This window comes from Macrobrachium nipponense, chromosome 12 (assembly GCF_015104395.2).
Source record: "Macrobrachium nipponense isolate FS-2020 chromosome 12, ASM1510439v2, whole genome shotgun sequence".
Classification (NCBI taxonomy): domain Eukaryota; kingdom Metazoa; phylum Arthropoda; class Malacostraca; order Decapoda; family Palaemonidae; genus Macrobrachium; species Macrobrachium nipponense.
The window spans coordinates 30,262,612-30,287,207 of record NC_087205.1 but is presented as its reverse complement, the minus strand read 5'-3'; the positions used below and the strand labels follow the sequence as shown (position 1 = coordinate 30,287,207).

The window sequence follows — 24,596 nt, the reverse complement described above, 5'->3', positions numbered from 1 at the left end:
CCTTCACCTCCCTGGGTACTATATGGTAGCAGAGCGTGGTTTGAGAGACTGCGGCGATCGTCTTGGAGATTGAATTTTACCACGAAAGTTAAAAGAAAATGATGAGCAGCTAAAAGTTCCCGAACATCGGGGAGGGGGAGTAATCCGGAAGTTCTGTGTGTAAGATGCCGCAAATGTGAAGCCGTCTGCGAGAAGGAAAACCAATGGATTTCGGCTTATGAACTGGAAAGGGCGTATTGGTTCTGTCGACCAGAGTGCTTCGGGAAGCAGATATCATGGATAGATGAAGAAAACAAATTTGTTGTGATGATGCTGAACTGTTGATACATGGTGAGGCAGACGACCTGAGCCTGAAGTTGTGTGAGCCGAAGAATGGTAATTACGAGTCTTCACAGTAGCTTAATCCTTTTGCTGTTTTGAGTGTTTGTGAGTGCTTGGGGATCTTCTGGAAGAAACCTTGAACCCTGATGTTACAATCAACAATAAAGTGACACAGTTATAATCGGAAATTGTTGATATATATTTTTTTTCCCCTCACGAGGAATGATGGCGTCTTCAGAATACTCTGCAGTTTCCTTACCAGGATACATTGAGGATGAAAGTGAGCTTATGAACCAGTTGACCCGACTGGCTAACTTTGGAACCATAGACAATGCTGGAAATTTTATTTTCAAATTTTGTTATAAGTGTAAAGGCCTGGTATTGGGACATAAAGAAAATGGAGATGAGAGCAAGTGTGAAAATAATGAGTTGAATTTAGGTGAAGTGGAACAGGTAAAACGGTGGCTAGAAACAAATTAACTTTTTGAGGCAGCAAAAAAACCAGTTAGATCAAAGGTATGAGGCTAGAATTTGTGGACAGTGTAATAAACTATTTAAAAACAGAGCAACCAATATTTCGCATCAGAAAAACTTTCACAAAAAGTGGGATTTCGTAAAGAAACAAACAGGATAATGTATGAAAAGAGTGATATGGATGAAAGACTAGACAAATTATTGAAAATCATTGAAACTAATTTTCAGATAAACCAAGTTGGAAGTGGAAATAACCATGTTAATTTAGTTAAAAATCGGAAAGCTCCAATCTGGACTAATGGCCAGGATTTTGAAAGTTATTGCCATCAACTAAGGCTATGGGATTCACAGACAACCATTCCTCCAATTCAAAAATTTTTCGAATTAGTGGATAGTTTAAAGACAAACAAAGAGATTGGAGGATTATCAGAATTTGTGTCAAGAGAACTTATAGAAAAAGTAAACACTAACAGTGTAACTATCATTGAGGACGTGATAAACTTGCTGAAAGGTAAATTTGAAAAAATAATCTTGGAAAAAATGTCTGAATTGGTTTCTGAAATACAAAAATTTGAACAGAAAGATAAAGAAACAGGTGAAGAGTATCTGAATAGATTCGAGAATCTTTTAGTGAAAATGGATAGAGCAAGCTTTGGATCACAGTGGAAGTTATGGACTAGTTTTGTTTTTAGATAAGTCTAAATTAGAAACAACAGAAAAAATTTCAATTATGAAACAACTAAAAAATGTAGAAGATAAAGTGACCATAGAAATTTGTAAAAAGGAGTTCAAGGAACTAAAGATAGAAAACCAAAGACCCGAAAAGGAATTGGACGTATTTTATACAAATAGACAAAGATCTACATCTAGATCAAATGATATGCAAAGAAATAGGAGACCATACTCTCGTTCGAGAGACAGAAGCCAAAACATGAGAGAGTCAGGAAGCAGATATCAGAGTAGAAGATATTACTCTCGATCAGGAGATAGAACCGAAACAGAATAGACTCCTTTAAACGAAGAGAACCTTCAGAAAGGAGAAGTGAAGATCCTGAAGAGTTTGAAAGGAATCGGCAAAATCGTCCGTTGGAGGGCGGCAGGAGGCTCAGATCAGAATCGAGAGAGAAAAGGTGTAGAAATGAATGCTGTCTGAATAGATTAAGTAACATCAGATTTGTGAGTGTTGAAGATGAGAGAGGAGAAGTAGATATGCCTGAAATTTACTTTACGGATGAAATAAATGAAACTGAGATGATTATTGACAATGGTGCACCCAAAAATGTGGCAGGAATTAAATGGATAGAAGAATATCTGAAGAAAAATAAATTTGGAAAAGGGCAAGTTAATGTTAAAAGAATAGAAAAGAAAAAGTTCAAATTTGGACCAAGCAAAGTTTATGAATGCCACAAAATGTATGAAGTTCCGCTGATAATTAAAGGAAAGACAAATGGAACAGAGTTCAGTAGACTACGAGTGCAAATTTATGCTATTGAAGCTAATATCCCTTTTTTGTGTTCTAAAGAACAACTCCAGAAATGGAGTGCCTCTCAGGATTATGAGAGAGGAAAGGAAAAACTAGTTATCAGAAGCTTGGTTCCAAACCTAGAAATAGATTTGATAACCACTAAAGGTAACCATCTTGCTGTTGTCTTGGAAACCAATAAAGAATGTAGCGAAGAAGAGATTGTAATGTTTGTCAAGAAACTGGAAAGCAATAAAGAGATATCAGAGTATAAAAGAGTAAAAAGGGTACATCTGGTATCTGGCCATAAGGGAGAAATTCAACTCCTCCATTTGTTCACATTGGCAGGAGTAATAACCAACCGAACCAAAAATGTTATTAAGAAAGTTGTTAATGAATGTATACCCTGCCAAAAGTATAAAAAATCATTAGGTATACCAAAAGTTGCCATCCCAACAGTGACGGAATTTAATCAAAAGGTCACAGTTGACCTAAAGCAGGAGGATAACATTCTGTGGATGGTAGACGCCTTCACAAAATTAATAAGTGGAGTTGTGCTCAAGAACAAAGAAGCAGTCACTGTTTTGCATGCCATCACCCAGAACTGGTGCGAGAAATACGGATATCCTACCGAGGGATTTTGGGCAGACAATGAATGGATCAGAATTTCAAAATAAGGAAATGGAAAGTTTGGCTTCTGCAATGGGAATTAGGATCAGGTTTGGCCCAACATATTCCCTTTGGAGTAATGGTTTGAACGAACGAAATCATGACAGCACTGATCTAACTGTGAAGAAAGTGATGGAAGAGAATGATAGAATTACATTAGACGAAGCAGTTTCAAAAGCGGCCTGGTGTCATAATACTAACATAACAGTGAAAGGATATGCCCCATTACAGTTACTCACTGGGAGAGCTGTAGTAGTTCCTGGTATAACAGGTAGAAATGTAGCTACCGAATCTTTAATCTCGGAGTCAGAAGCAGTCAAAAGACATATTGAAAATCAAAAAGAAGTGAATAAGAAGTATAGAGAAATTGAGTATGGTGAAAAGTTGAAAATTGCCTTAAACTCAAGAAATGCGTCTTTCAATGATTATCTATATACACCTGGGGAGAAAGTATTTTACCAGCACAAAGGTGGAAAACAATGGTTTGATCCCGCTACGGTGGAAAAGATGGAAGGGAGAAGTGTATGGATATTAGCAAATGGAGATATGAAAAAGGTAGCTTCTTGTCACTTACAACCTTACGGAACGTTAAGGACTTCAGCTCATGAGAAAAAAGATGAGATTGCATCGAAGGATGAGGCAGCTCTTACTGACCTGTCCGAGAGTGAAGAAATTAACTTAGAAAAGAGAGAAGAAGCGACAGTTGTTAGTAAACCTGATTTGGCAGAAGAGAATTATGACATAATGACCGTGAAAGATCATCTTCCATCTGAAAAAAGACCGAAGAAAAGTAAAATTATAACTATGACCTTCAAGAATGGAGAGGAATACAAGGGAAAAGTGACTGAAGTGAACAAACCTAACTCAAAGCGCAAATTCGTGTGCTTCATAAACTAGAGGAGTAAAACTATTGAAGTTGCCTTCGAAAATGAAATAAGGGACTGGAAATATCTGATTAATGAAAAAGAAGAAGAAACTGAAGTAAGGGAGACTAAAGAAAATGTCGAACTAGATAACATTGGTACTTACTGGATGAAAATGTCAAATGACGAGTGCTTGGTAGAGGAAATAACCACATATGTAGTAGAAGTTCCAAAGAGTCGTCATCATGAGCCTGAAGTTATAAACGCTAAAGAAAAAGAACTTGAAAATTTTGAGTATTATGAAGCATTTGAAGAAGTAAAAGATACAGGACAGGAGAAAATTGGTTCAAGGTGGGTCACAACTGAAAAAGAGAGACAAGAGGGCAGAAGACCAAAATAAAAGCAAGGTTAGTTGCTAGAGGATTCCAGGAAACGGAGAAACCAAAATCAGATTCCCCAACCGCCTTGAGAGATTCTTTCAAGACTTTCATCGCAGTATCGGCTAATGAAGGATTTGAACTGGAGAGCGTCGACATTTCAGCAGCTTTCTTACAGGCCGAAAAGCTGGAGCGTGATGTGTTTGTTGAACCACCCAAAGATGTAAAAAAGGAAGGAACCATTTGGAAACTGAAAAAGCCAATCTATGGGCTTGAAGACGCAGGTAGGAAATTTTGGCTTAAAGTAGACAAGATTTTTAAAGCAAGAGGAATGAAAACACTGCATGGAGATAGCGCCTTCTACTACCTCCATGACGGCGGATCATTACTTGGTATGATTTTATGTCATGTTGATGATTTTTCGATTTCAGGAAAAAGGGAATTTGTGGATATGATCAAAGATCTTTTAATGAAAAATTTTACGATTTCTAAGGTGGAGTCATCCGAATTCAGATTTACAGGGATTGATATAGTTAAAACAAGCGAAGGAATAGAAGTAAGCATGGAGGATTATGCCCAATCTATTGAGGAAATCAAAGAAATAAGGAAAATTGTAAATGACGAACTTCTAACAAAAACCGAATATAAAGTTTTCAGGAAGTATGCAGGAAAAATCCAGTGGTTGGCGGAAAATGTCCGACCCGACTTGGCTATTGTTGGATTGAACATGTCTATGAAAAATAAAGATGCTACGATCGGTGATCTGAAGAGAGTAAACAAAATTGTTAAGAAAATTAAACAAAAAAAAAAAATTCAAGAGAAAGCAAAATAAAGTTCGGTAAAATAGGGAAGAAAGAAGACCTGAAAATTTATGGCCTCGGCGATGCGAGTTACAGATGTAACTCAAAGTCAATTGGGGGTAACTTGATTTTAATGGGAAACAAGAAAACTGATATAGTAGCTCCTATATATTGGAAAACAAAAACCATCAAACAAGTTTGCCATTCGGCCAAAGACGCCGAAACGAGGAACTTAACTAAATTAGTAGATGACAGTGTTTATTTAGCAAAAAGTATTGAACAACTTATGTTTGGAGAAAAAGGAGGAAAAATCCCAGTAAAACTGTTCACGGACAGCAGACCAACGCTGGAAAGTATAGCCTCATCAAAACGGGTAGAAAGAAAATTGTTAAGAAACGCAGTGGCAGACTTGAAGGAGAAACTAATTCATAAAGAAGTAGAATCATATAGTTGGCTGAATACTAAAGACATGATAGCAGACATATTAACAAAGGAAAATAAAGAGAGTGATGACATGGTGGATGTCTTAGTTAGGGGAAGACTTAGAATGGCTTTAAATGAAGACAATCTTGTTCATTTTAAAAACGATGAGTTCAGGCTAGAAAATGTTAAAATCAAAGAGAAGGGAAACAGGTTTTAAATATATGTGTAATTTCTTTTGCAATTCTTAGATATTTATGCAATGGAATGTTGTATGCGAGGTAGACTATTATAGTTCTTTTATTATGAAATGCTATTGTTTGTATTCATATTACAATGTACGTTTAGTTTTAGCTTGATAACGATTTTTATATTTGATGCTATATTTTATCCACTTTATTATAATCAGTAACTTCTGTATAGATCTCTGTTTGTTTAACGAAGTAAAACAAAAAAGGACGGCGGGGGAATAACAGATAACAATCCTTATTGCTTGTTCCCTTGTAGCCTTGGTGTCTTGAGGTAACAATCCTTATTGCTTGTTCCCTCGTAACCTTGGTGTCTTTGAGACTCGAGCTTTGGTATCGCTCCCGTGTATGTTTTAATTAATAAAGTTCCTGTCTGAAGAACTGACGTCTCCTTCACCTCCCTGGGTACTATAATACACACGCAGATACGTACACACACACACACACACATATATATATACATATATATATATATATATATATATTATATATATATATATATATATATTATATATATATATATATATATATATGAATAACTTGATCACGAAATATATAAAACGTAATGCTTTGTATAAATAAAGGTAATGCCACGGAGGAAAATGAAAACACAAGTACTGGCAAGATCTTTCGACCATCGCACGTTCCACGGCGGACGTGTTGGAGGTCTCTCGTGTTTCTTCACAGAAAATAAGGGTTTGTCGCCCTTGGTGATTATACCTCTTATAGTAAGCAATGTGTTAATAGTGTCTCCACGTAATACCCGGCATGTAAGCCGGAGAGTGTTGTGCAATTGCAGATATACTAATATTCTTTCTGCCCCAATCAGTGCCTTAGAAATCTTTCAAATCACAGCTACTCGAGGCCTATGGGTCCTGGGAAATGGGTAAAAGAATGCAGTGTATGTGTTAGTGCTTGACCCTTCCCTTACCACAAAAATGTCATCCGACCAACCTCCAACCGTTGCGCAAATGACCCTGGCACCTACCGGTGCCTGTGCCCCACACACAAGTTCCGTACTCGCGAACAATTGTCTTTACTTTATACAATACCAATCGAACTGTTCCGACGTCGAGTCCGCTACACAATCTGTCAGTGATGCCTTCTCCGATGAGGAAATCAACGTTGCATATACGAAATGCAAAGATCTGATACCAGAGATCATTCTCAAGGAGCGATCCACGAAGAACTTGTCCTCTCACAAGAAAATATATATCACTAAGTGGCTATGGACCTGCTCGGTGGAAATCTATGCCGATGACCCTTACAATCTACCTCCAAAGGGGCCTGCTGACCTAAGCCTACCTGCGGTGTACCACACGGCAGAAAATGCCTTCCAAACAGCAAAATCTCTCTCAGAAATAATTGGAAAAAACTCGGATAAAATTGAGGAGACAAATGATAAATTATCAAGAATCTGGGACGTGATCGAAGGACTACAGGAATCCCTGGACAGTCTTAAAATTGTGGAAACAAATAACCTCACACGGATCTGGGATGCGATCAAAGAAGTGCAGGGATCGATAGACAATCGCACAGATAGCCACCAGACTCCTATGACTGCGGCATCCCGTTTTTCCTCGCCTCCCAGCAACACGGACACGGAAGTACCCCGTCACCTATAAACCGTTCTGAGGGGACTGTTGGTCTCCCAACCTCTTCTCCCTCCCCAGTGACTCCGGTGGGCGATGATTACCAGCCCTCGTAATCCTCCCCACCCTATCTCTCCCCCCAACCCCCCATCGTAGATGAAGATGAGAGTGATCATGAGAGGTCTGGCGGCTGGCAGATACAAACAAGGAGAAAGAAGAGAAGAACCTCTCGTTTGGCCGCTGGACCGGAGCCCAAAATTCATGTTTCACCTCGCCCGACACCTGAGAAGAGATGTCACGTAGTAATTCACAATCTGCGCTCATCGGTGATGCTAGACGCCATAGTGGAGAGTCAAGTTTCTCGCTGGCTCTGACCCACTCATCTCTCACGAACTTCCATGCAGAAGTAAACATAAAGTGGCCTACAGGATTACCTGCCTATTTCAACACCTCGACGTTCTTAAAGGCGAGAATTTCCGTCCTAATATATTAGTTTCAAGATATAAACTAATCCGGGACCAACCATCCCCAGGGGAACTTACTGACACTCTAACCAGGGTCATTTCCACGCAAGTGCCAGCCAACCCCCCACGGCGAGTGACTGCCCACTCCCCTGGCTAACCCCCCATCCACCCAAATGATCAGCGCATTCATCTCCTATCTTCGTGAGTAGCCATGGATACATTAAACATAATCTCTTGGAATATTTTTGGCCTCAAGCGGAACATTCCTCTCCTAAACATGTTCGGCAAAAACTTCAAAGGCATCATTACATTGCAAGAAACGCTCCTTTAGCCACATGACCTAGTCATCTGCGATTCAATTCATGAAGACTTCAGAACCTTCTCGACTTCATCGATGCAAGTTACAGATCAAATCATAGCCATTCGCCCGAAAGGGGGCCTTTCTTTCCTGTGGCACAAATCGTTAGACAATATGATAAAGGTGATGACCTACAGGAGTGACAGATTGCTGGGGCTTCAAGTGACAGTAGGGAACTCTAAAATCCTAATCATTAATGTTTATATGCCATGGGAAAGTAACAATAATTTTGGTCATTACTGCATGATCCTAGGGGAGTTAAACAGTATTATTCATGATTCTCCTGCTGATCATATTTGTATAATCGGGGACCTTAATTCTCACCCCACAAAACAATTTTATAATGAGCTTACTCGCTTTTGTCAAAATCATGCTCTCCAAATTAGCGATGTAATGATCCTCCCTCCCTCCTCCTATTCATATGTACATAATAGAGCGGACGCTATTAAAACCTCCTGGCTGGACCACTGCATCACATCTCCACAACTTCATGATTCTATCATGACCTGCAATATTCACTAAGATCTTGCAACAGGCTACGATCACATCCCATTACAGGTGTCATTCAGTACCGCATCCCTCCCTACCGTGAACCCCCTAACTGATCGCCCACCAGCGGTAAACTGGGATTTTAAAAACCAACAGAAAACCAGATACTTTAGGGCGACCACGGAAACCAGGTTGCGGTTAATAGTTCAACCGGCAGATGCCTTACTGTGTACTAACACAAATTGTAGAAATGACCACCACAGGAGGGATCTCAGTGAATTCTATTCGAACATAATCTCCACTATGCTTGCTTCGGGCAGGACTTCCTATAGATTTCGTCAAGGTAATTCTCGTAATATGCCTGGCTGGAATGACTTGGTTAAAGATCTGCATACATACTCACGAGAAATGTTTTTACTGTGGAGGCAAAATGGTAGCCGCAGGGAAGGGCACACTGCATTACTAATGAGACAGGCAAGAGCGCAGTTGAAACTTGCTCTTAAGCACTGCAGGTTAAATGAAAAACAACTAAGAGCCGATGCAATGTCTAGAAACTTAAAATCTGGTGGTGATTATCCTCGTCTTTGGAAAGATATCCAGTCCTTAAATCCCAAAAGTAAAAAGCTATCACAGAGAGTAGGGGAAGCAGTCAGAGACGAAGCTATCGCAAGTATGTGGGGCAATCACTTCAACAATATCCTGAATTGCATAAATGATCAAGATTCCCGAAGGGATGTAGATAACCTCCTTGCTGATAACATTCAATTTCGTTTTGCAGACCGTATTACGCCAGGTAACATCAGCGATGCCATAAATAGCCTACCTAATAATAAATCGCCTGGCTGTGATGGTCTTCCTGCAGAGGCTTTCAAATTCTGCCATCCGATAATTTACAGTTTGCTAGCTGCCCTATTCAATGCGTGCATAATTCACCGGTTTCTTCCAGACTCCCTACTCTATGTTCACTTGATACCATTAATCAAAAACAAGCTAAAGGATGCAGCTGACCCTGGCAACTACCGGCTGATCGCAATCACAACGATCGCATCGAAGATACTTGAGTCAGTTCTTCTAGTGAGACTTCTCCCCTTTCTACACACCTCTGACAACAAGTTTGGGTATAAAGCAAACCACTCAACCGACACCTGCATCTACATACTGAAAGAATTGCTGAACTACTACCTATCATCAGCCTCTCCTGTTTTCCTGTGTTTTGTAAATGTGAGAAAAGCATTTGACAGAGTTAACTACCTGAAGCTCTTCCTGAAGCTGCATAAAAGGGGCACACCCCTGTATCTAATTGGCATTTTTACATTGCTGGTTCTCCACACAGCAATTCTGTGTCAAATGGGGCAACGTATTATCGTACACCTTCAGCTCCCTAAACGGGCTTCGGCAAGGCGGAATTCTCTCTCCATACCTGTTAAATACGTAGACAGATGCCTTGAATGTCAAACAGAACTCACTCCCAATCGGATGCACCATCAATGATACTACTATAAACAACCTCTGTTATGCCGACGATATGGTTCTGATTTCCCCGTCAGTCCGAGTTATCCAACACCTCATCGACACTTGCCGCCAATATGCAGAGGAATTTGATATAATCTACAACGAAACCAAGACCCAGTGCATGTCGCTGCTCCCGAGATCGCTTAAGTATATTGCAGAACCACAAATTTTCCTCGGAAACCATCGGCTGGAATTTGTGCACGAATTTCCGTATTTGGGTCACATTATCACCGACGACCTAAAAGATACGGCAGACATTGAACAGAGGCGTCGTAAACTATGTGCAACTGGCAACATGATTGCAAGGAGGTTTGCCTTCTGTCACCGAGACGTGAAACTGCTGCTCTTCCGCTCGTACTGCTACAGTATCTATGGGTGTTCCCTCTGGACGAACTATACCCGAGAGACCATGAGACGCATCACTGTTGTGCACAATGACATTCTGAGATGCCTCACAAACACTCCCCGATACCACCTGGACAATTTAAAAATCATTGTTAGGCGAACAATGTCCAGTCTGGTGACCCGAGTGAGAAACAGCAGCAACTCGCTCATACAAAGCATTCTAAGGAGTGAAGCAAGAAGATCTAAATTGTGGGAATGATGGGAAAATGAGGCCTTTGTCCCCTAAAGGACTTAATCTCTGTACCGGCAAGATGTCATCTGCAGATTTTGTCATTATTACATCTATTGCTGATATTTTGAGTTTTCATTATTACTGTGATTGCTATCAAGTTAAAGTTAATTTACATTCAATTTTTGTATGTAGCCCTCTGGACCTGACTACTGTAACCACCTAAGGTCCCTAGTGGAAATTTAAGTTATATAATATGTGCACTAACTGTTATTACTCGCAATGCACATTTTTTTTCTCACCAATATTATTACTGTTATTACCAGTATTATGATTACTATCTTTTATGCTATCTCAGCTATTTTGTGGATAATTGCCGATTATTCACTTTTTTTTATCATGTGTCATGTATATAGATTGTGTATGTTACTGTCTGTATTTTGTATATTGCATGTATATGGCCCTGAGCTGAAATAAAGGATATTATTATTATTACTATTATTATTAACGACCCTTTACTTAAGAAAAGGGTTGTTAAGACGAAAGATCACGGCAGTTCTCGTGTTTTCATTTTACTCCGTGGCATTGCCTTTATATATATATATATATATATATAATATATATATATATATATATATATATATATATATATATATATATATCTAAAGAGGTGAAAGAGGGAGAATGGCTAATAATATGTTTAAAGTGTTTTATATAATAATAAAGTCACATAGTTCTACTCGCCTAGAGACAAGGGGTGGTACACTGCAAAGTTCACATGGGAGAGAAGGGTATTTGCTGAACAAGCAACTTGTCTCAGAGGTCGTTCCCCGTTTGTGAGGCATGTGCATTCGTTTGTACGCGTATTACAGGCCTACTGGTTCAGGGTACTTGTGGAAGACGCATTCTTTGTGCAAAGGAGAGAACAAGCGGTTGCTCGATGTGTCGGGAGAAAACGCCCATCGAAAAGGTATGACACGTTCTATAAAAACTTAGAAAATCTGTTACCTTTTGAAAAAGAGAGAGAAGTATGGAAATATTCTCTTTACGTAAATACTTTGAAAAGAGTGACGTGGGGTGTCTATATAACTATTATCTTTATTACAGATGGGTCCGATTCCATGGTTGATTAGGAATGGGATTCTCTAACTGATAACTGACGAATACTAGACAATGTGACTTGTTTGGGGTTTGAGAGTGTAACCTTAGTCAGGAAGGTAGAATGTTATCTTATTGGTTTTTTTTATGGGCAGATTTGGGTATTTATGCCATTATGACTTGTTAATCATTTTGTTCTTTGTTATAACCAATTGCTTTGGGAAATAAATGATATTTTTTATATTTACGCAGTCTTAATAAGCCTTGTGACATCTTACAGACAGGGCACCGTTGGCAACAGGTAAGAGTTCCCAGTCTGTGTAGTTTAGGGAATAAAGGGATGCTTAACATATATATATATATATATATATATATATATATATATATATATATATATGTATATATACACATATATATATATATATATATATATATATGTATGTATATATATATATATATATATATATATATATATATATATATATATATATATATACATAAGTGTGCGTGTGTTCATGTATGTATGTATGTATCCATATATATATATATATATATATATATATATATATATATATGTGTGTGTGTGTGTGTGTGTGTGTGTGTGTGTGTGAGTGTGTGTGTGTGTGCGTGTGTGTGTGTGTGTGTGTATGTGTATATATATATATATGAACATTATTGTTTACACAGGTGTTCTGTGAATTAATAAAATTAATAAGAGGACCTCATTTAAACTGGACGTTATCTAAAAGAGATATTTATTCAGGAAAGATTACAGGCTTCCTAGGACTAACAGTTCTCGTCGTCTGGTATCCGTAGAATGCCCAGATACGTGGTCCCGCTGTATTTACATGCATATTGAGAAGGGAATGAAAGCCCTTGTTGGGCCAGTTCTTTCTTCAATCCCTTGATTATCATCCTACTCCTGTGTAGTCGTAGCCCGCCCCCATAACCTTAGTCTTTCTCTGCCTGCGGCTTCTTCCCGGCGTGCGTTGTCCATCTCGTTGGTCTCTCGTGTTTTTGCACGTCCTCTTTTCTATGGCTGCGTATATAATTTTACTACATAGGCTGTCCTCAAATCTGCTTCCATTATTATTCACACATGTAATGAAGGCATTTTATACTATCAGTATGGCCATGGCCGTTTTATTCGTGTTCTTGTATTAAATATTCTCCCTGACTGTTCTGCGATCTTTTTCCCAGTAGTGCTTGGCAACTGCCGAAGACTGATTGTAGTGCCTAATGTCGGTTGCCAAGCACTGCTTGTAAAAATATCACTGAATATAATGGGAAAATAGGAATATTTTATACAAGAACACAAATTGTAAAAAATGCCTTCAAAACATGTGCGAATAATGTAATGGTAGGCAATCCTGGAAGCGCATTTCAGGACAGCCTATCCAGAAAAATTATAATCACAAATGAGTACACTCAAAAACACGAGAGACCACATTGGCAACACACACCTGGAAGAAGCTGCAGCCGCTGGCTGAGAAAGGCCAAGGCCACTGGGTAGGAGCAACACAGGAGTAGGAGGATAAATAATCAAAGGATTGGAGAAAGATCTGGGCCAACAAGGACTTTCATCCCTCCCTTATACGCATATAAATACAGACGGACGACTTATCTGGGCATTCTATGGAAACAAGACGATGAGGTGCAGGTAATCTATCTATTATATAATCCTTGCAAGCTTCTCACTTTTCATGAATAGATGTCTCTGATAGATACCATCCAGTTTAAAGGGCGTCCTGTTACATACACACACTCACACACACCTTATATATATATATATATATATATATATATATATATATATATATATATATATATATATATATATCGAGCTACAAATGTCCTTTAATATCTAATTCACTCTACCTCGGAATTAATATATTTTTCATATATCCTTAACCTAAGGGGAATTTTAATAGGCGATAATAGAATTGTCGGCACCCAGGCGCGAACCCAAGACACCGTACAAATCCAGGAATGTCAGTGAAGCTTTTTCCCACTCCGCCACAGCGGTGGTGGAGTGGGTAAAAGCTTCACTAACGTTCCTAGATTTGTATGGTGTACTGGGTTCGCGCCTGGGCGCCGACAGTTCTATTATTGCCTAATAAAATTCCCCTTCAGTTAAGCATATATGAAAAATATATTAATTCTCTTGGATTTGTATGGTGGCCTGGGTTCGCGCCTGGGCGCCGACATTTCTATTATCGCCTAATAAAATTCCCCTTCGGTTAAGCATATATGAAAAATATATTAATTCCGAGGTAGAGTGAATTAGATATTAAAGGACATTTGTAGCTCGATGTATGTATATGAATCACGGTAATGTGATATGACATATATATATTATATATAATATATATATATATATATATATATATCTATATATATATATATATATCACAAATACTAAGTTTAAACACCGTTTAATATAAGCAGTTCATTCCCCACCAGTCAGGAGTTCGAATCTCCCTGGTGACGAATCGTTTATCATTTATAATTCCTTTCAGCGAACTGGATATTAAACGACATTTGTAATTTAATATTTGTGAAAAATCGTTGCAGACACAAGTCATCAGATTAAAACATACTCTCTGTTAAGTAGCATTATTCATTGCTCTCTCATACATTTTTATTAACTCAATCTCTACTATATTTTACTTTGCAATTATGTTTTCATTTCTTTGAGGCAAAGACTCATTACTGTTTCTCACAGATTTCGAGTGTCTGTTCTCTTCTTATGATTACCATTTTTATTTTTCCTACTGTTTTTATTGTTTGGCTTTCAGGTGTTTCCCGGCGACGTCTGCTACGCTGGTGAGACACCAAATGTGTCCGATTCTCTGGCCAAGCTACCAAGTAGTTGTTGTCAGGAAATGACTACTAAGTAAGAATAATTAAGTTCTATATTTTCTTCACTGCTCTTCAAAGCTGGCCTGTGCCTTCATTAGTCATGAGACATTCGTAGTAATAATAATAGTGATACTTGCTGTTAATACTTTCTAATGAACAACATATTGTTTGGAAGTTTGTATAATAATAATAATAATAATAATAATAATAATAATAATAATAATAATAATAATGTATTAAAAATAATTGCAGAATTCACAGATTTTATTCGATACAAAATTCTTTCATTATTTTTAAATAAACATGTTTGAAAGAAGGTCTGTTTCCAGCATACACAAAAATAATAATAATAATAACAATAATAATAATAATAATAATAATATACAATTTTAACAAATTTTGTACGTCGTTATTGTATTACCTTGGACACCAAGGCTAATATGTATACGAATGGAACTAAAACATTCATTAGTCAACATATGTAGATTATGCATGGAAATTACAAAGAATTTTCTATTGGCTGATCAGGAGAACGAGGTCATTTCTGCTATTTCTAGTTAAATCCATTATGGGTGATTTATCACGTGACTTACATTAATGGATTTTTAATGCACGAATTCAGGATACAGGTGTCATCAAATGACGCCCAACCTGTTGCCATTAATATGACAGCGTATTCAGGGTCAGAGGGATAAATGTATAAATCTTTCAAACTCCGTAAATCTTTATTCTAGTTTATTTTACAGCTGAGAGAAATTACAACAACTCACTAAAGATGTAACTTGTAGAAATTATCCAGCCTCTTTATTCTACCCTATCAATATAATATCTTTTGAATGTATCTACATCAATATAATTTTCTAAGAAAAACTGAGCATCATTACAGTTCAAAAATAATTAAACAACTATTTTTTTTTCCGTGAAGTGAGTGTGCTGCTGCCCACAACGGCCAATGCATGTTCAAATGGCTGACGGGACCGTGTGATTATACCGCCGACGTTTGCACTTCTTCCTGGTTCTGCACTTGCTGTGGATGTGCGTATTCAATCCTTTTTTTTGTATAGTTGTGGGTATTCATGTCCTTTGTGCGTGTGTGTGTGTGTGTGTGTGTGTGTGTGTGTGTGTATGATTATGAGTATCCAAGCTTTTTTTTTTTTTTTTTTCTTTTTTTTTTTTTTGGGGTGGGGGGTGTTTGTCTAGTTGTAAGCAATTCAACTCCTTTTTTTATTATTTCTCTCTGGGTACTCAAGCAATTATTTTTCTCTTTTTTTCTTTTTTTTTGTGGGGTTGTGAGTATCCAAGCACTCATGTAAATGTATAAAATAGGTATCTGAAACCACATATTATAAAGTTTGCATCTGAAGTTACTTTCATACAAATTATACCATTAAATGTAAACTGACAACAACTACTGTTCTCGTTGCTGGCAGCATGTACGGAAGTGAACACCAATAGCCAATGTAAAATGTCAGGAGGACGATGCTCCAAAACGTGCAACCCCACCGAATACCACGCTGGGTGGATCCCTTGTCATAGTGGATGCTGCAAGTGAGTTTATATATGTATGTATATATATATATATATATATATATATATATATATATATATATATATATATATATATATATATAGAACGAGGCACAAGACAGAAATCGATGGAGACGACTCATTCGTAATGGCGACCCCATATAAAAATGGGTTTAAGCTAGGAAGAAGAATATATATATAAATATTCATCATCTCATCATCATCATCAGCCATTGCTAGTCCACTGCAGGACAAAGGCCTCAGACATGTCCTTCCACTCCCTTCTGTTTATGGTCTTTCTATGCCATTCTATACCCGCAAATTATCTTAGTTCGTCAATACATCATCTTCTCTTCCTTACAATGCTTCGTTTGCAATCTCTAGGGACCCATTCTGTTATTGTTTTCTTCCACGTATTATCTGACATTCTCATCATATGTCCTGCCCACGCCCATTTCGTTTTTTTACTTGTTGTTAGAATATCCTCTACTTTAGTTTGCTCTCGTATCCATGTTGCTCTTTTTCTGTATGCTAACAATAAAAGTGAATCACTTCCATTGCCTAAATGAGCCCTTGATTCCGGATCTTGGGTTGACATTTATAAAGATCTTCACTCACTCACTCAAATTTTCGTATGAACGCGGTCGAGTATTCAAAATAATCTTCCATGACTTTAGATCATATCATATTTCTATTGTTTTCCTTTTGTAAACAGGTGTTGTATGAACAAATGCGATGAAAAAACCTGCGTCAATGGCATAGGATATTGTTCTCCCGACGGAAAATGCAACACCGGATATTACCCCAGTACAAGTGAATTCTGCAAAGGCTTCGGTTGTACTTGTTGTGTCCCTTGTGGTGATAGTAAATTTTGCGCCATGAATCAAGGATTCTGTGAGTGGAACCAAAGAGAGTGTCCTGTCGGATACCTATCTGCGAGCGGCCCGTGCTGTCCTGACCGCAATTGCAGATGCTGCTACCAAGGGAGTAAGTACAAACATCAGCCTGTTCAAAACGCAAGAGTCACTTTTCTTCCACGATCATTGCACTCTGCCTTTTCTTCCCCAAGCAATCGCTTTGGTTTGCACCCACTTTCCTGCCCAACTTCTTCAACAACTTCACGCTCCAAAGATTGTGCCATCAGTCTAAACGGCGCAGTACCCTGCAGGGTTATTACTTAAGTTTCTTTGCAGCATTCCTTTGGCACCTAACTTCAACCCCTTTCAGTCCTTTTACTGTACCTTCGTTCACATTCTTTCTCCTATCTTAATTTCCATCCTCTCCTAACAATTGAATTGTAGTACAGTTGCGATGTTTTCCTCTTTTCAACCCGCTAAAACTTTGCACCCTAAGTTTCCCTTTCAGCTCTGAATGATCTCATAGGTCCCAGAGCTTGGCCTTTGTCCAAAATTTTATATTCCATTCCAAAGATGTTTTATTGCAATTACAGTGAAAATTAAACAAATCATTGGACAAAATGCTTTTCTAAATTCTAATGGATTTTAGTGGAAGTATAAACAAAGGAATTAATCAAGTAGTTAGATTACGGATCTGGATCGATAATAAACAGCTGAATTTATATATATGTGTGTGTGTGTATTTATGTGAATGTGTGAATTTGTGTGTATTGTGTACCTATATGCAAATAACTCAACACACACACAAACGAACAAGCAGAAAGACACAGAGGAAATGAAAGTAGATGAAAAGTAATATCATTTGGTGTTTACGTAATCGTGTGATTCCATTTTTACCGTTTTCTCATTTCAGAACTCACTGCTACACCATTGGAGTGTGCTGCTGTTTAACTAATAAGAAGAGACACGAACGAACAACAGCACCAACAACGGCGGCGCAACAACAGGAAATGAGTCAAAGCAAAAGAAGCTACATTGCCATGAATTCGTTTTACTGTCATGTTTTCCTCATTGGCACATTGAATCTTCCTTCATGAAGAACTGGATGTAGGAAACTATTATTATTATCATTATTATTATAATTATTATTATTATTATTATTATTATTATTATTATTATTATTATTATTATTATTATTATTATTGTTGTTGTTGTTGTTGTTGTTGTTGTTTTTGTTGTTGTTGTTGTAAGAATAGCTATCACACTTCCTCAATGAAGAGTTGAAGGATACCGATGGATGTAGAAAATTATTATTATTATTATTATTATTATTATTATTATTATTATTATTATTATTATTATTATTATTATTATTATTACCAGCATGGCGTCCTAAAGCAATAACTCGCGAAGCTTCAAGTTAAACCATCAAAGGGTTATTTTATTTAAATGTGAATTTATAATTTCTTGAAAATAAATCGTATGTGGGATGAAATTTAAATATGTAAGGTTTTATCTGCCGAAAGAATTTTTCTTGTATCTTGAAAACTTTTACTTTTACTTTTGGAGATACTAGCATTTGAATAGAGCCGGGCAGAAATACAATAATTAAAACATCACTTTAATGTGAATTTATGATATTTATGATATTTATGATATTTATGATATTTGTCTTTTATCTTCAATACTTTTGGAGATACTAGCATTTGAATAGCTTTAGGGACTAATGCAATAATTAAAATATTATTTAAATGTGAATTTATAATATTCTAAAAATAATTCTTATATGGAATTAAATTTAAACATATAAGGTTTTGTGTACCAAAAGAAATTTTCTTTCATCTTCAATACTTTTGGAGATATTAGCATTTGAATTTCGTTAGGGCCGATCCGCCAGAAATAAACCTGTTTCCAGTAAGACTTCGCTTCGCTCCTAATAATTATTATTATTATTATTATTATTATTATTATTATTATTATTATTATTATTATTATTATTATTATTATTATTATTGTTGTTGTTGTTGTTGTTGTAATTTCAGGAATATCTATTGCGCATCCTTAAAGAAGAACTGAAAGGTGTAGAAAATTATTAATATTATTATTTTTTTTTTTTTTTTTTATCACAGTCCTACAATTCGACTGGGTGGTATTTATAGTGTGGGGTTCCGGGTTGCATCCTGCCTCCTTAGGAGTCCATCACTCTTCTAACTATGTGCGCCGTTTCTAGGATCACACTCTTCTGCATAAGTCTTGGTGCTACTTCGGCCTTTAGTTTTTCCAGATTCCTTTTCAGGGATCTTGGGATCGTGCCTAGTGTTCCTATGATTATGGGTACAATTTCCAGTGGCATATCCCATATCCTTCTTATTTCTATTTTCAGGTCTTTTGCGCCCCTACACTTCCTTCTGCAGCCTTTCTGTTGGTGGGGGATGGTGTTTGTATCCTCTACGTAATTGTATAGCTTTTCGCTGATGATACCTGTTAGTAACTTCCACATTATTGGTAGGCAGGTGATAGGCCTGTAGTTAATGGTTATATTTCCCTTACTCTTGTCTTTCTGGACTAAGGATGTTCTTCCTGTGGTCATCCATTTGGGCGCATGGTGATTTGTGATACAATGTTGGAGTGTTCTGTTATTCGTAGGTGTAGGGACTTGAAGTTTTTGAGCCAGTATCCATGGACTTCATCAGGATCTGGGGCTATCCAGTTTGGCATTTTCTTTAGTTGGTGTCTGACTGTGTCTGTCGTGATGTCAGTGAATCTTTGTTTTATTCTCCCTGTTTCTTCTGCCTTGACTTCCAGGAGCCATGTTGCATGTTTGTTGTGTGATACCGGATTGCTCCAAATGTTTTCCCAGAGTCTCTTACTTGGTTCGACTTCAGGAATTTCTTAGTGGTTGTCTTCCCCTCTAAGTTGGCTGTGTAGTCTTTTCTGGTTGGTTCCGAATAGTTTGTTCTGTTGGTATCCCTTATTCCTATTCATGTATCGTTGGATCTTTTGTGCTTTGGCCTTAAGCCTTTGTTTTACATCTTCTATTGTGTTGTTTAGTCCCCTCTCGTGTACTTTGTATTTCTCGTTGAGTTCCTTCCTTGTTTTCTTGCTTCTTAGCCTTTTTCCTGCCATCTCTTTCAGTTTACTCAAGTCAGATCTCATTACCATGATTTGCTTTTCCAGGCGCCTTTTCCAAGGCGGTTGCTGTTTTGGTTTCTGTTGGGTTGGTTGTGCTGGTGGTATTGGTGTTCATGTTCCCATCAGTTCTGCTACTAATCTTGCTCCAGCATATGTCAAGTTGTTTATTTCTGTGATATTGGTGGTGTGTATTAGTCTCATTATTTCATTGTTTTCTCCCTTAATTTCCTGGTGTTGTAGGCTTTCATGGAGGGGATCTTCGTTCTCTCTGTATCTGGCTTCATCCATTGTCTGATCTTTTCTACCCATTCCGTCCTCTCTGTTACTTCGTCGGTGTTTCCTCTTGTGTCGTTGTTTGATACCTCATTATCCCTGTCGTCTTCTGTGGTATCGTCTCTCAGTTCGTCTTCTTACAATTCGTTGCCGTGTGTCATTTCCCTTTCCAATTCCTCTCTTTCTGTTGGGGAGAGCCAGTTCTTTTTCTTTATGTTCCTTACTTGGTCTGCCAGCCTCTGCTCTGTTTGGGGGGTGTTATTCCTCTCATTCCAGATGTCCAACCTTCTTCTATATCCTCTCTCCGTCGGGTTGCTTCTGATGTAGCATCTCCATATTTCCTTATTTTCTTCTCTTGTCCATTTCCTCCTCTGGTTTGCTTCTGTAGTTCCAGTCTCTGGTTGTTGGTTACTGTCGTTGTGGTGGTCAGTTGCTGGATGACGACCTCCAAGTACCTGACCGTCCTCCCCTTCAATTGGGCTGAATACCTGGCTGCCGGACGAAGCTCCTCTGTTGCCAGAGGTTCCATTTACGTCGTTGTCATTTAATTCTTAATTTCTTTCCATCATTGCTGAGTTTTGCTATTTAACCCATAGCTGGACCCTATCCCATCAGGAATAGGTACTCATTTACAGCTGAGTAGACTGAGGAAATTATGGTAAAGATCCTTTCCGAAGGAATCAACGCCGAGGAGAACGGTCACCCATCCAACAACTGAGCAGTCCCAATGTTGCTTAACCAGTCAATTGACGACCTAACCCACTCTGCCACGGCGTCACATATTATTATTATTATTATTATTATTATTATTATTATTATTATTTATTATTATTATTATTATTATTATTATTATGTTAAGAATACATATTATAGAAATACCATATTTTCCCCTGAAACTAGAGTATATTCTCCTTCCCATTTTCTTTAATCTGTCACCTGTTATGAAGTGGAGTGTTACAGTTTTGACTATTGCACAGTTGTAATTTAGGAGTTTATCTAATATTTAAATGGCCTTGCTGCACTAATATTCCCAAAAACTGAAATTAAACAACTTATTAAACTATCTAAAATGTGAGTAATAATTCAGTGGTGAAACTGTATGCATATAATCCAAACATACTTTGCATATAAATTCTCTCATTCATAATTGTTACAACATCCTAACTATGTGTGGTTGCTTATTTAACGAAATATTTCATTTTTTATAAAAAGAATATAGCAATTGTACAAGAATATAAATAGACCAAATGCCCTATAGCAGCAATTAAGGGGTCTAAATTGTGTTGTCATGGTGTTTCAGAGACAATTTATGATATTGCTTTATCCATGTGCTAATAGAACATGATTAGCTTTACAGCTGCTTGATTGGCTTTATACTTGATTGGCTTTATACTTGATTGGCTTTATACTTGATTGGCTTTATACCTGAGTAAATAAAACTTAATTGGCATTATACCTGCTACCGACGGGAGGTATTTTATTACCCTTCCTAATTAATTCGTAATTTTATACACCAAAACTTATTCCCCATTCACTCTAACTCTGCTAATGCATTAACACAAAACGCTAGCAACCGCATCCCGAAAATCTGTGGATGAGTCTGCGTGTTATACTCATACCAGGCTCAAGCTTTGCATTCATTCATAACTAAGTCCACACATCCACGAGTGATACTAACAGACCAAGGAAGAGAGATTTAAACATTTCCCTGTCATGGCCTATCGACTGTCAGCACAAAGGTCTTGAGGAATCTCATAACATTAGAGGTTATGTTGAACAAAACAAAAACTTCTTTTTCCATCTATAGAGGTCATGAATTTCCTTTGATATTTAATTAAGAGGAATGTGAACCAGTGGGTGAATCGGCTGTATATTATGCATCATTTAAGGCCACGTGCTATTCTTTAATAGCGAACTCAGAGAGACTAACAAAGTATTAGATAGAACATTGCAGAGTGCATCTGTGCAACATGAGCCTAAAAGGGCAGTGTTGGCAACACAGGAGGCCATGATGAAAGTTTGTGAAAAATATTAGAACGCGGACGAACTTAGGTTTAGAACAAAACCTGTGAAAATCTAATATGTTTTAAAAATTTGCAGCCAATATAACTTAAATTGGATCCATATTATCTGGGGCCGTTTAAAGGTAAAAAACAAAATAAAAAATCCACTGTGCTTCAGCGAAACATTCATAATGAAAGAAGTCCCATATTCCCCCCGTCCCCAAAAAATGTTTTGTCTTTTATGTCAGGGAACTTGGTCCCCAAAATCTAGGTAAATGAGGTTTATTGTGTGAGGATAATTTTAACGAAGAACAAATAAACGCTGAAGAGTTTTTTTTTTTTTGGGGGGGGGAGATGTAAATAGGTTCCGACGATATGAATTATAACTACATATATACTCTATTTTGGTATGATACGTTTATGTATGATTTTTCTTTAAATATGCAACTTCGTATGTATACTTTTGTTTATTTCTAGTAACAAAGGTATTTTGAGGTTAATGGTTTGATATTTCAAACACTTGTTCTGAGTGATATTACGTAAGGTGCCAACTACTATGAGATTCAGGGCCTCTGTAACACGGTTTTTTCGCAATAACTTTTTATCTATGCATTTCATAAATATAACGCTTATTCAGAATACATATTATATCAACACATAAATTTTGAGTGTATTCTGCACTACGTAGGTTGAATAAATTTGGTACTTATAATGTAAAAGTGACCTTTTTGAAGACGGGCCAACTTACTCAGAGAAAAGGTTTCGAACGCACTCGTTACGTAACTCATGACATCATTTCTTCCCTCTTTCTCGATGGATGATTGGCTATACGTAACGAAGGCTAAACCTCTGGCAACAATGACATACAAATTTAAATACAAGCAAAGCAGTACACCTTTATGAACTCTGGAACCTCTCCACTGATAATTGTCATAATGAACAAACCAACAAAATATGTTAATAAATACAAAAACACTTCGATTATTAGTCAACTCCCAAAATAAGTTTCCAAAGAAATTACAGTCTACTTTATAGGTCACAATCAGATTGACAAGATGTAGGGAATAGTTGGTAATTTCCAAAAACATAGTAGACAAGCTTGATTTGATAACTGCTATATCCAATGTCAAGCAATTTTTATTTATTGGCTATCTACCTATTTACTGAAAAAAAAATAGCCGGTACCGTATATTGGCTTTAAACCTTCACCAATAATTATCGTCAGAATGGTGACTTCATGAGGCTCCACCCACTTTCGCCTCGTTATAATTCAGGATAACACTGAAGGCTACCTTGGGCATTGTTGGAATAGAAAATTTAACTTCTGGCTATAAAAACTCATTTCTCGAGTAGTTGTAAGAAGTGCTAAATGATCCTCAAGGATCCCAGCAGTTGGTTTAAACGTTTAATTCATGTATATTACTGCCATACTGTTGCGGCACTACTGCTACAGTAGTATTACTACGCTAGCACTGCTACCCCACCCACATCTATGTATCGTTCCGCCATTCATAAAGTCTTTGGGTTTCAGAGCCGATGGAATTTCTGTCTGGTGGATGGGCGGGGCAACATTTAGTCAAAAGGTGTTTGTTTACCTTGCTTACGTAGTGAATGCTTTTCGACTCTTGGCTCGTAATCATTGGCCATGGCGTCGGCTAGATCATTTTTACTCTATAAAAATTAAAACTATCGGGTTTAGGTTATTGATAATGCTGACAAAATTTGTGTGTGGTTGTAAAATATACATATGTCAACTTTCAGCTACATCCGATGCTTTGACAAGGAGCAAAGTCCAAAAACCGTGTTACAGAGACCCTGAATCTCATAGTAGGAAAAGTTACCTTGGATTGAAATGTCAGTACGTGTCAGTTTAAGTGGGTTGTTACCATTCCTGTCCAGCTTATTCATGTCAGGTCGAGGTGGGGAAGGTACCTGGTGTGCTTAGGTCAGGCAGTAGCGCAACCAATATGGCACGAGTGACACTGATAACAGCTGTAGCAGGGGTGTGATGGGTATTGCCAAGGGGTGTGTAAATACTGACCTGGTCTTTAAACATCGAGCTAACGTGGTCCATGTTGATTAGGCGCACATCGAGTGTAGTGTCACCGAAGAACGTACTGCTAATATCATGACCCAACTAAGGAGAGGACTGGCTGCTTTGGACCATCCTTCTCCGACCCAACTCCACTTTAACGATGCCCACATCACAAAGGTGAAGGGC

General features: G+C 37.6%; 2 protein-coding genes across 2 annotated transcripts in view; one reads left to right on the top strand and one right to left on the bottom strand.

Annotated features, from left to right (window-relative positions):
• Positions 1–18,065, top strand: part of LOC135224979 (cadmium metallothionein-like) — a 19,908-nt gene extending 1,843 nt beyond the window's left edge. The window contains exons 3-7 of the mRNA XM_064264282.1: positions 14,520–14,617; positions 15,509–15,618; positions 16,014–16,131; positions 16,826–17,097; positions 17,881–18,065. Of these exons, the coding sequence (XP_064120352.1) occupies positions 14,520–14,617; positions 15,509–15,618; positions 16,014–16,131; positions 16,826–17,097; positions 17,881–17,918 (636 nt within the window). The 3' untranslated portion in view covers positions 17,919–18,065. The remainder of the gene's footprint in view (positions 1–14,519; positions 14,618–15,508; positions 15,619–16,013; positions 16,132–16,825; positions 17,098–17,880) is intronic.
• The window catches only part of LOC135224768 (uncharacterized), a 110,883-nt gene that overhangs the window by 15,806 nt on the left and 70,481 nt on the right, over positions 1–24,596 (bottom strand). The window lies entirely within an intron of this gene.